The sequence below is a fragment of the Artemia franciscana genome, chromosome 2 (genome assembly GCF_032884065.1).
Source record: "Artemia franciscana chromosome 2, ASM3288406v1, whole genome shotgun sequence".
Classification (NCBI taxonomy): domain Eukaryota; kingdom Metazoa; phylum Arthropoda; class Branchiopoda; order Anostraca; family Artemiidae; genus Artemia; species Artemia franciscana.
Window position 1 is genome coordinate 9,348,122 of NC_088864.1, and position 13,146 is coordinate 9,361,267.

A 13,146-nucleotide genomic window follows, 5' to 3' on the forward strand; every position below is an offset into this window, starting at 1 on the left:
TTTATGGATATGTGTGTCTGTGTCATCCTTTTTCGTTACGTTGTCTAGCCAGGACAAGATTTACCACTAGGTCTACTAGACCTGGGCCTTGGGGTGCACAATGCCAGGGGGCCTAATAATTTATCACTGAATAATTTTTTTTTTTAGCAAAAACTTCACTGATATGATTTATCGTCAAAGTGGCATTGGCATTCAGCCGCTGTGCTCCCTATTCACAGAAAAGTGATTTTAAAAGAACACAGGAATTTCATGGCCACTTGTAAACTGTCAGATGGCTCCCAAGAATGGTAGTTGATATTTCGGTATCAGCTTTCTCTTTCATTACTTCTGGCTCATCTGTTGCGTCCTGTTCATTGCTTCCACTATTCCGAATGTTTAGGGATTTCTCCGAAAGTCTCGCAAAAACGGAGCGGTAAAAATGGGCCTAGGATCGTCCAAGCTTTAAATCCGGCCCTGTGTCTAGCCAGTGTTATATTTACCTCAAGCTTACGAAGATTATGACCAAGGTCTTTCTCTTTTGTGTGGATCTTGACCAAAAAGAATTGAAATGTTTGGTATTTGTTGTTAGTGTATGCTGTGTAGCCTATCTTTGGCAGCGTAGCCAGTTTTTTTTTTTTTTTTTTTTTTTTTTTTTACATTGAGCTAACGGACCTTGTTACCAAAGCTGGTATCTATTATGTGGATTTTGACAAAAACTACACTGAAAGTTACTGAAATATTTGTCATTTGTTGTCATTGTTGCATTGTTGCATTGTCCAGACAGTATTTACTTACTTCGGGCTTACGAAGGATGTGACCAAATTGGGTCTTAATTGTATGGGTTTCTACCAAAATGCATGGAAATTTTTGTCATTTGTTGTCGCAGTTTTTTCTCGTCCTGCTGTCTAGCCAATTTTTATGTGACCAAATTGGGTCTTAATTATATGAATTTCGACCAAAATGTATGGAAATGTTTTTCATTTGTTGTCACGGTCTTTTGTTCGTCACGCTGTCTAGGCAATTTTTATTCACGTCTAGCTAGTGGAGAATGTGACCAAATTGGGTCTTAATTCTATGAATTTCGACCAAAATGTATGGAAATGTTTTTCATTTGTTGTCACAGTCTTCTTTTCGTCCTGCTGTCTAGCCAATTTTTATTCACGTCTAGCTTGTGGAGAATGTATCCGAATTGGGTCTTAATCATATGGGTTTCGATCAAAATGTATGGAAATGTTTTTCATTTGTTGTCAAGGTCTTTTTTTCGTCCTGTTGTCTAGCCAATTTTTATTCACGTCTAGCTTGTGGAAAATGTATCCGAATTGGGTCTTAATCATATGGGTTTCGATCAAAATGTATGGAAATGTTTTTCATTTGTTATCACGGTCTTTTGTTCGTCATGCTGTCTAGGCAATGTCTATTCACGTCTAGCTTGTGGAGGCTGTGACCGAATTTCTTCTCAGTTTTATGGACTTCTGCCAAGATTAATAGAAATCTTCTTTATTATTGTCTAGCATGTTTTTGTTTACGTCTAGCTTTTGGAGCATATGACCAGATTCGTTCTCAGTTTTATGGGCTTCAGCCAAAATTAATATAAATTTTCTTTATTATTTACTAGCCAGTTTTTGGTTGCGTCTAGCTTGTGGAGCATGTGATCAAACTTCTTCTCAGTTATATGGACTTCGGCAAGAATTAATAGAAACTTTCTTTGTTATTGTCTAGCCAGTTTTTATTTAGCTTGTGGATCATGTGACCAGATTTTTTCTCAGTTTTTAAGGAACTTTGGCAAAAATTAATAGAAATCTTCTTTTTTATTATCTATCCAGTTTTTATTCACGTCTAGCTTGTGGAGCATGTGACCAAACTTCTTTTCAGTTATATAGACTTCGGCAAAAATTAATAGAAACCTTCTTTATTATTGTCTAGTTAGTTTTTATTTAGCTTGTGGAGCGTGTGACCAGATTTTTTCTCAGTTTTTAAGAAACTTCGGCAAAAATTAATTGAAATCTTCTTTTTTATTATCTACCCAGTTTTTATTTGCGTCTAGCTTGTGGAGCATGTGACCAAAGCTGGTCTCGCTTATATGGACTTCGACCAAAATACATGAAAATGTAGGCAGCAGAAATTGATTGAAAAGAGGAAGATGAAAAAAAGAGGAAAAACTGCAAGACAAGAGGAATCTCTGAAATCTCTACGTTCTGCTTTACAATCAGATACTCGAACAGGAAGGCAATTTAGTCAAAAAGGGGTTTAATACATTAAGACATGTTTCGAATTTTAATTAAGACATATTTTAATTAAGAAATTTAATTCTACGATTACAAATATGAAGATTTCCAGCTAGCATGAACTACCTATCTTAAATTTTAAACAGATTAAATAGATTATGTTTCTGAAAGGTAGTTTTTTCAGCAACCTTTTTCTTGGGCCCGGTATATTTCATACGGAAATTTCTTGTAGTCAGAATCTGAGAAGTTACAAAATCTTGTAGATATTTTATATCTAGGTTTTGTCCTGACCATGTCGTAAAAAAATTTGATTAAAGAATTTCATACCCGGATAATGGAACGACCTCTCTAAAGAAGTTGAACTTACCACCTGAAGAACCTGAAGCTTACCCTTTGTGAATTCTTCCAAAATCGTCACTAGTGGCGAGCAGTATTTTTGGCTGAAGGGGTGTGGTAAAAAATCTGATCTATTACGTGTCGAGGCTGTTAAAAATATTCTTGATTTTAGACCATCCACTGTGATTTCATTTAGTTCAGAATGGTCATTCAGGGTAAAGGGGTGTGGTAAAAGTTCTGATATGTTATATGGCCAGGCTTATAAAAATATTCTTGATTTTAGACCATCCACTGCGATATCATTGAGTTTAAAAGGGGCATTCAGATCTTAAGTAGTCCCAAAAAGACCTAGATATAATCATCGCGAAAGCAGTTGAGTAAAATAATCCAGTTATTATAGACAGGACTGGATAAAAAAAAGTTTATAGGTATCCAACAATTTATTATTACACCTAGAAAATTAGGCTTGTATTTTTCAGTTTGTGATGCCATAAAAAGCACATGTTTAAACATCACTAACAAGGAATTTTGAGAGCATGTTCTGTGGTGGGCCCCATTTTGTCCAAATCGTAGGGAATGTAGGTCAGAAACTTAGAGAATAATACGAAAAAAATGCATTCTTTTGGGGACGTTACGACTTAAAATCCTTTTTTTCGGGGGAAGGGATTTTACTATCGTATTTATTATCAACTGAAGCACGTGATTTGCATTTTTCAAATATATGCATGCCCGTGAATCGGCTGTATGTCTTTGGGCTTTGTACAGAATATAGTGTTCCTGAATGCCTGCAGAATCAAACCAGAAAAGTGAAAAAAGAGAGTTATGAAATAATATAGTTCTCAGAAAAGGCATACACACCCGATTGCATATTCTGATCAATCAGCACACGTAAAATTTTACCAATATTTTTGTCAGATATTAGCACATACAAAATAATTGAAATAGATCCTAAGGAAGTGTCCTTGTAGTTTCCTTACTACAAGAAGCAAGGAAGAAGTTCAATAAGTTAAAAGTCGAGAGGCTAAAGTCGAGAGGCTCAAACATTTTAAGGTCTTCCAAATCAAACAGTTCGCAGTAACGAACTGTAGTAAGGAGCGACCAGGCTCAATAGTAACCGAGACTCTGAAAAACGGAACTTTAATACCAATAGTTACACCAAAGAAATGCATTTTTATGCTGATTTTAAATATATAAGTTTCATCAAGTTTAGTCTTACCTATCAAAAGTTACGAGCCTGAGAAAATTTGCCTTATTTTAGAAAGTAGGGGGAAACCCCCTTAAAAGTCATAGAATCTTAACAAAAATCACACCATCAGATTCAGCGTATCAGAGAATTCTATTGTAGAAGTTTCAAGCTCCTATATGCAAAAATGTGGAATTTTGTATTTTTCGCCAGAAGACAAATAACGGAAGCGTGTTTATTTGTTTTTTTTGTTTGTTTGTTATGTTTTTTTTAGTTTTTCTCCCAAGAGTGACCGTATCGACCCAGTGGTCCTACAATGTCGTGAGAGGGCTCATTCTAACGGAAATTAAAAGTTCTAGTGCCCTTTTAAGGGACAAAAAATTGGAGTGCACCTAGGCCCCCTCCCACGCTCATTTTTTCCCAAAGTCACCGGATCAGAATTCTGGGTTAGCCATTTTGTTCAGTATGGTCGAAAAACCTATTAATTATGTCTTTCAGGACGACTTAATCCACCACCGTCCCCGGGGGAGGGGCTGCAAACTACAAACTTTTACTATTGTTTACATATAGTAAGGGTTATTGGGAAGTGTACGGACGTTTTCAGGGGGACTTTTTCGTGTCGAGGAGGAGGTGGTGGGGGAAGGAGTTACGTGAGAGGATCTTTCCATGAAGGAATTTATCAAGAGGGAAGAGAATTTCCATGAACGAGCTGCAGGATTTTCTAGTATTAATTAAAAAAAAACAATGAAAAACTAAATAAAAAAAATTCAGCTGGAAGTAAGGAGTAAAACCTAAAAAGAACAGAAATTATTACGTAAATAAGTGGGTTCATCTCCTTCACTATACCTCGCTCTTTAAGCTGAAGTATTTTTAGTAATTTAAACTATTTATTCTACGGCCTTTGTGATTCAGGGGTCATTCTTAAACAATTCGGACAAAATTTAAGCTTAAATGTAAAGAGCGAGGTATTGACGAGGGCGAATCCTCTCATATACGTAATAAGAATATACAAGTATATAAGTTAGTTACGCAAGTTACGTATATTTATTACTAATAAAAACGTTCGTAAAAAATAAAAAAGTTCTAGTTGCCTTTATAAGTGACCAAAAATTGGAGGTCCCTAGGCCTCCTCCCCCCTTTTATTTTAAATCAAAATCGTCCAATCAAAACTATGAGAAAGCCATTTAGCCGAAAAAAATTAATATGCATATTTCATTTAATTATTTATGTGCTGTGAGCCAAAATCAAAACATGCATTACTTCAAAATCGTTCAGAAATTAAATTTAAAAAAGCATTTTTTTTTAACTGCAAATAAGGAGCGACATTAAAACTTCAAACGAACAGAAATTATTCCGTATATGAAACTCAACGCCTGGCTCTTTACGTTAAAGTTTGACTGTTTCTTACAACTCTACTTTTTGAAACAATACAAACACTAGACTTTTTAAAACAATAAAAAACTTTAGCGTAAAGAGCGAGGCGTTGAAGAGGGGACAACCCCTTTCAAACACGGATTAATTTCTGTGCGTTTTAAGTTTTAATGTCGCTCCTTACTTGCAGTTAAAAAAAAAACTTGTTTTTTTTTATTTAATATATACAAAGGTGTCTCTATGCGTCCTGCTATACTATGTTTCAGGTTCCAGCTGCAAGGTTAGGAAAAAATAATAGTTCAAATACGGATAAACCCTTTTATTAGACAGTGAAAAAACAATAATAAAAAAAATGCTGAATTTCTCGATGACATATACAGTGACCGTCATCAGCAGATATACTCTGTCTGCTGTACGGTACAATATATCTGCTGATGACAGTCACTGTATATGTGATCGAAATATCTGATTTTTTTATTGTTTTTTTCACTGTCTAATAAAAGGATTTATCCCTGTTTAAAGTGTTGTTTATCGTCATGAAAAGGCAGTGTGGTCTTTGAAAATACCTAAGATTTGGGAACTGTTTGGCTACAATTGTTCGGCAACATTTGACCATAAGAGAGTGTCACATGCAGAACTCAATCCATTTGGTTGGAAAGTTGAAAAATCGTACACTCACAGAAAATGCAATTAAGGCTAGTTTTAAGGCTGTTTCTATGTTTTCCCTCTGCGATGTAAAAAGATGTGGAGCTGCAAAGCGAAAGAAATGAAAGATAATCTGGATTGGGTTGACTGAAAACTTTGGAAATTAGCACTTTCATCAGTCTTGTCCAACTTGCTTGTCATCTGTGCTTGTCAACCCTTATCCGCTATATTTCATGTTCAATAAAGTAAAATGTTCCGGGCATGAGCAACTAACGAGAATGAGTTTATCGCCTTTTCTAGTATTTTTGTGTTCGGACTTTCTGGAAAATTTTGAGTTTATGAATTTTCCACCTAAAAATCGTTGCCAGGAATTGTGAACGATATTCTCTCTATTCTGAACAATGGGGTAGCATGTGTTGAACAAATTCTTAACCCTTCTGAACTAACTTGATTCAAATTTGTAATTTACCTTCGAACAGGATGTTTGAAAATGTTTCATTTCCTTGATGGGCTTATCATAAATGAAAACCCGGATTAGTATTCAAACGTTACAAAACATCAAAAGTTACGAGCCTGAGAAAATTTGGCTTATTTTAGAAAACAGGGGGAAACACCTATTAAAAGTCATAGAATCTTAACGATCTTAATCGTTAATAGACATAATAGAATGCAAAAGTTTTAAAATTTAACTACTGCAAAAGGGGGGGGGGTTGATCGTGAGCAGAATTTTGCACCAGAAGACTTTCCAGCTTAGAGTTAAATAGCCTACAACCATACTAATAATATATGTAGCTTTACTATACTTATATAAACTCATGCAGAGGGAAGTTACAGCTTTAATCCCATAACATTATTGATTAAAAGTTTAATTATTGATTAACTATATTGATTTATTTTGGTTAATTTTATAAATTTTTTTTATTATACTAATATCATTGATTAATTATATCAACTATGCCATTTTCTTACAAATGTTCCGCCTTTAATGAAGTCACCAGACGCTGCACTGTCAGTAGCGTTAATAATTTGTGATGCCATTTTATATCGCCCAAAATCCAAATCTTATATGTCTACCATCCCGTTTGGGCAAACCACCAATTTCATGAATGTATCTGGAGAGAAATATAATCCTGGGACTAAATGACTTAAAAGGCATCTAATGGGGCCGAATCAACTCTGTCAGCCACAGTGCATATCAGTAAGTTCGGAAAATTCCTTCGATTCTCGATTATAATTCCTTTACAGAATAGTAATCCTGTCATACAGTATATAGTATTGCATAGTATATTTGACACAAAAAACTCCGCAGGGCCATGGCCACAAAAAAACAGCAACAACAAAACATGCAAACACAATTAACACAATACAAATACAATTAAAGGATTCAATTTAAACTTTTGATCAAAATGATTAAAATACAGATAACCATTCAAAACACTAATACAAACAAACAAAAACAAAGTCATCACATAACTCCCTCACGATGGGTTATACAAACACGAATAAACCACGCCAGATTCTTAACGTTAATAAAACGCCCATTTCCCAGCAATTTCTCAAAACCCTTAATCCTTCACACTTCCCTAGAAAATGCAATAAATTTTCTTCCCACTCTCCACACAACGGGCAACTGTAAGGACCACTCTTCATTCTAACCCTCTCAAATATCTTCTTCTTCTCCCAAGTGCAATAAAATTACCTCTACGAGAAATATGCCCACTTAATATCTTTCTTAGACAGTCCATATATATTGTCTTGCAAAAACACAAATTCAGAAAGGTGAACAATTTTGAATCTAAATATAAATTTAGCTCTATCGAAAGTGAACAAAATACTTGTTGATAATTGGATGTCTCAATGAGACTATTTATTTAGTTACGTTTTTACTTTTATAGCTCTAAGGTTGCTTTTATAGTCCTCAGTTTTTTATTTAACATTCATTATTATTTGATTAATTTGGCTTTTTTCTTTAGATCTGTTTATTTTGTAAAGTATCTCTTGTTAGTGAAGACGGTAGAGTGATGTTTTCTACCAAAATAATATGTTTTTCCTGCAAATATTTTTACAATGGCTAAAAACATTACCTGTGTTCCACCTTTTGCTCTCTCTCTCTCTCTCTCTCTCGCTCTCTCGCTCTCTCTCTCTCTCTCTCTCTCCTCTCTCTCTCTCTCTCTCTCTCTCTCTCTCTCTCTCTCTCTCTCTCTCTCTCTCTCTCTCTCTCTCTCTCTCTCTCTCTCTCTCTCTCTCTCTCTCTCTCTCTCTCTCTCTCTCTCTCTCTCTCTCTCTCTCTCTCTCTCTCTCCTCTCTCTCTCTCTCTCTCTCTCTCTCTCTCTCTCTCTCTCTCTCTCTCTTTATTCCTTTCTTTCTTTCCCCTGGCTCTTTCTCTTCCTCTCTTCGCCTCTTTGTTTGAACCTTTCTCAATGTCTTTTCCTCATTGTCAATTACGCTTTCCCGATATTTCAGTGAATGAACCACTTCTGCAGCCCACTTTTGGAAATGCTCAAGTTTAAGACACATGAGTTAATCACAAATCTTTTATCACAAAGCACAAATCTGATAATTATTATTTCTCCTTTTCTTCCTTGTCACAGATGCTTTTGTCTTTTTGAGTAATTTCAGAGCAACAGCTTTTCCGTGATGGCTTTTTAGGCATTTCCTGCGAGATGGGGATGAATATTTCTTTCTGCACTACTTAACTGCTTTGCCTCCCAGAACTTTCTAAAAAAGAACTTTCGTAAACGTCTTCCAAAACTTCCCTAGAGCTTTGTAGTTCGACTTCTTTATTTTTTCTTACTTATAGTTCTGTGGCACGAAAGCATTTGAAATTTGAGTTCGTGTCATGTCTTCCTTCAACTGAAAGCCCTGCAGTTTTCAAAATTAGACAAAAAGAACTGACAAAATAGAACGAAGGAATAGAATAGCCCCAAGACAAGAAATAAGAAAATCAAAATTTAGCCTTCGCATCAATTGATTTTGACCTTGTTATTAACCTAGTGATCAACTTATTTCTAATTTCAGCCCGAATTCCTGTTGGCCAAGCAGGTCTCTTTACTAGTAAAGAAGCAGATGCAGAAAATCGAGCAATGCTGTTAAAACGACTGTCTTTTTCTATATTCTGCGGTAACAAGGATGAATTTCAACATCATATGCCTGAAATTCAAGGTTAGTTTCTGTTAATGCGTCACTTAAAATGTAATTTTAAAAAGGTAAACTTACCCTGCGTTCAACAGAGTATATTCCAATTGATTGGAATTAATTGCAGTAACTTATTGAACAAGCATAATCATTAAATAAGCAATTCAGTATACGACTATTACTGTCCTTACTGCCGATGCTGATCTTTGTTTCGTGGCCGTTCAGCCAGGAAGTTCAATGGGGGTTTGGGGGCCAGCGATACTCTGCTTTCGCACACCCTTCCTGTTTTTCCCCAGATTTCTCCGGGTATCCATTTAGAGCTCGGTCGACTCTGGCTAAGCTTAGAGAGTGACGCCACTGACCTCCGTCCCAAAGTAAATAACTGGAGACACCGGGAATCAAACCCCCGCCTTTCGGACAAAGGATTCCAGTTTTAGCGCGCTGTCCACTCGGCTTGGAAGCGTAATCATTGGGCTCTATTGAACATTTCATAAAAAACAAAAATTGAGAAACCATGAAACGAGGCTGATTTTTAGCCAGCTGAAAAATAATGAAAGCGAAGAAACAAAGCAGATATTTCGCTAAAAGTCTCCGCCAAGCCGTCCTCAGTAGTCAGTACAAAAAATACTTTTTTTTCTTTTTTTTTTTTAGTTTAACATTATGTACAGCCAGTACGGTCTTAGAACGTATTTCCTCTAGTGAACGTGGCTTGAATATAAAAATGAATTTCTAACAGAAAAGATAAAAAGAGAAATCCTGCAAACTCATAGATTTTTTGAAAACAACCAGAAGTATTGTTACCTTATATTAAACAGATGAATGTTCCAGAATTTTCTATCTAATAAAAAAGGAATTTTAGCTCATTGAGCTCTGAAAAACAATTTGCAAGCAATTAATTGAAGGTTTCAATAAGCATTTGAAGGCAACTCAGTAATTGGATTCCGTTATTTAACGCAAAAAAAAAAAAAAAAAAAAAAAAAAAAAAAAAAAAAAAAAAAAAAAAAAAAAAAAAAAAAAAAATCAGTTGCCATAAACTTATCGAATAAGCTTATTGAATAAGGCTGTTGATAAGTGTCCCTTTATAAGCTTCTTTACTATATAACTTTTTCTCTCGAGATATTCGCTTTTTCCGGAAATTACTTTTTCTCTAACTTAATTGGTGTAAACATTTTCAATGAAAGTTTTCTATAGTTTGCGTGTGTAGGGTAAATTCTAAGTAGAGAGTAGTCCATAAGGATATCCCCTTACTATGGCAATTGGAAATCCCCTTTTAAGGAAATCATCTTATTGGTTAATCCGCGTTAGTGTTATGATAGGGGCCAATGTAGGTTTTCTTTTAAAATAGAAGGTCGTGTTCACGCTTGTTGTCCAATAATAAATTGTCTACTAATAATTGTCTACTAATAAATTGTCTATTAATAATTGTCTAATAATAAATTGTCTACTAATAATTGTCTAATAATTGTCTACTAATAATTGTCTACTGATAAAGTGTTAATAAGTTTTGTACTTATCACTATTTCCCATGAGCTGTTTGATAATGCTACATAGAAACAATAAGGCAGTTAAATTCCAGAACTTGTCAAATTTGAAATTAAAGATCGGAAAAGCCATTTCCTTGCTAAAGTTAAAGTTTAACTGATTAACATTTCCTTGCTTACTTAATCTATACTTACACTTATTGTACTTAAAGTTGATTACGTGTTTAAAGCTATATTTTTCAGTTTTTGAATCGATACACTAAATTACAGCTTAATATATAGCCTATATGTATAATAACTACATAGTATTCTTCATAGTATATTAATATTATAGTATATCGTATCTTAAATACTATATTAGATTATTATACTTCTTAATTTATAAATTTTCATTTCAAAAAGTTGTAAAATAAGTTTATATTAAATTTTTTACCTAACATATACTACTTAATATATTCTACGTTATATACGTAACTAAATTCAAGATATATATTAACTTCATAAATAATGTACATAGAGACAAAATACCAGTTTAAATAGTTTCTTGAATTGTGCGAATAAAAAAAGGACATGTACAACTGTATTATATAGCCCTCATAGAAAACGTTGAGACCCAAATGTGTCTCAATTTCTCTGCTGTGGGTATAGACGGTATTTATAAAAGCTTAGGAATTGAATTAATAATTAAATAAAAATACAGTTCACCGTTTTTGTTCGTATTGAACTATGTCTAATAGTACATAAATACTCATGTACACTATGTTTGGTTTTGAATATATATTCTAAGTTTCTTATATTCCTAGTTTCTGTGTAAAATCAATGAAATCCATGAGAATTGATGAAGAAAAATAGACAAAGGATGCACAGATTTCTACTGTAACTTTTTTCAGTTTTGTGCTTTCATATACTTACTTTAGTTTGTTTTATCCCCGTGCTGTTTTTCTTAATAACTTGACCTGGAAAAATCTTTCTAATATATTTTGATTTCGCCTATCCTTGTTGATACGACATCGTCAATATGTCTGGAAAGTATTATATATATATAAGAGAGAGAGAGAGAGAGATATATATATATATATATATATATATATATATATATATATATATATATATATATATATATATATATAGGAGATCATTAGGAAATAAAATAGGAAATAAAAAGCACGTAGAAAATACAAAATACATTCAAATTTATCTTATTTCAGTTCCGCTAGGAGTGGGTCTTTCAGACCAATATTCAAAGGCTCTGTTTCCTATCCGTTTGCTGATATTACATGTGGGCATAAGCAAATCATTTCAAATTCAGAATAGGACAAGCTATAGCACTGTCAAGAACTAACCCTTAGCTCTAAATGGAAGGGTATCAATTTAGGTTCAAGAGATGTATAAAATAAAGCGTCTAACTGTGGCTAAAAGATTAGTGGCATATGGAGCACTTTCGTAGAAATTACGGAATGAAAAAAGTCAGTTCTTTCCCCTTTTTTGTGTCATTCCGCTATTTACACGGATTTTATGCAGTAGGTCAAAAATGAATTATTTTTGTTATTTTTACTATGAAGCTTAACTAAAGTCCCTAGTATTAAGAGGTTTTAATTTTTTCTCAAAAGTTCAGGTATGTCTAAAAATGTGTACATTTTCTGAAAAATGAAGATTTTTTGTTCTGATTTTTTTTCATTTTTTTTTTTTTTCATATTTCACAAAGTAGTTCCTTAATAGGCTCTTTGTGTTCACGTTGTACTTCTTTGTTTTTGCGTTCTAATGTCCAGTCAAATTCAATGGTGTTTAGTAGTTTATTTTATATTTCAATATGTGTCAAATATTTGACGTTGTCAATATTTGACATTACTATATTTGCCTTGTGGATTTTTGATACTTGAATCCGTGAAATACTTAATTATTTTCATATCTTAAAGAGAGGCTCATCGATTGTTTAAAACTCGGACAAGTTTTACCATCTGTGCAAGCTATTGTGTTTCTTTGTATTCGTGTCCTAATGGTTCGAATGTCTGATGACTGCCTAATTTCATTGTGGCCTACAATAATAACTGAACTTGTACAATCACTGTCGTTGATGGAACTGGAGTTAAATCGTGATACTCCTGAGTTTAGGTAAGTTTCTAAGCAATTGGGTAGTGTGAGGTTTGCCATGTGTCATATGTTCAAAATAGCTGAGAAGCTAATTGCTAAGAAGAAAAAGAAGTATTTATTTATCCAAACTTTCAACATAAAGAGAGAGAGAGAGAGAGAGAGAGAGAGAGAGAGAGATTTAAATGTAAATACATTGTTGATCAAAAATTCAAAAATGTTAAGAACATCAAAAATGATTACAAAACAATAAATGAAAGAAGAAAACATCACTCCTGATAATTAAAAAAAAGTTCGACTATCTCCCAAAGAATAACTGTTCTGTTTGTAGTAATAATTATGTTAAATAATGATAACAATAATTTATAATGACTCTCTTTAATTGATCATATTGAGAGAAGTTAGCCTAGGAAAAACAAGTAGCTCGTTCTAGCTAATACCATATTATAGCGGTGTAGGTACATTTGTTTATCGCTAGCTTCTGACCTAGAAATCTAATATAGGCCACGTCCATTTTCAGTGTCGGCTGTGCTGACTTTTTCTTAGTTCTTTTTCTACTCAGCAAAACTTGGTCTTTTGAATATTTAATGCGGGAAAAACGCTTATCGACGAATTTCAAATTCATCAGGTCTTAATTTAAATAATTAATATACTAACTATAATATACTAATATAATAATTTATATAATTATAATTTGTATGAT

General features: G+C 33.7%; 1 protein-coding gene across 3 annotated transcripts in view; it reads left to right on the forward strand.

Moving 5' to 3' along the window:
• LOC136037098 (protein dopey-1-like) overlaps nt 1-13,146 on the forward strand; it is a 109,813-nt gene that overhangs the window by 74,821 nt on the left and 21,846 nt on the right. For all 3 annotated transcript variants that reach the window (XM_065719556.1, XM_065719565.1, XM_065719575.1), the window contains exons 18-19: nt 8,758-8,901; nt 12,272-12,467. In XM_065719556.1, the coding sequence (XP_065575628.1) occupies nt 8,758-8,901; nt 12,272-12,467 (340 nt within the window). The remainder of the gene's footprint in view (nt 1-8,757; nt 8,902-12,271; nt 12,468-13,146) is intronic.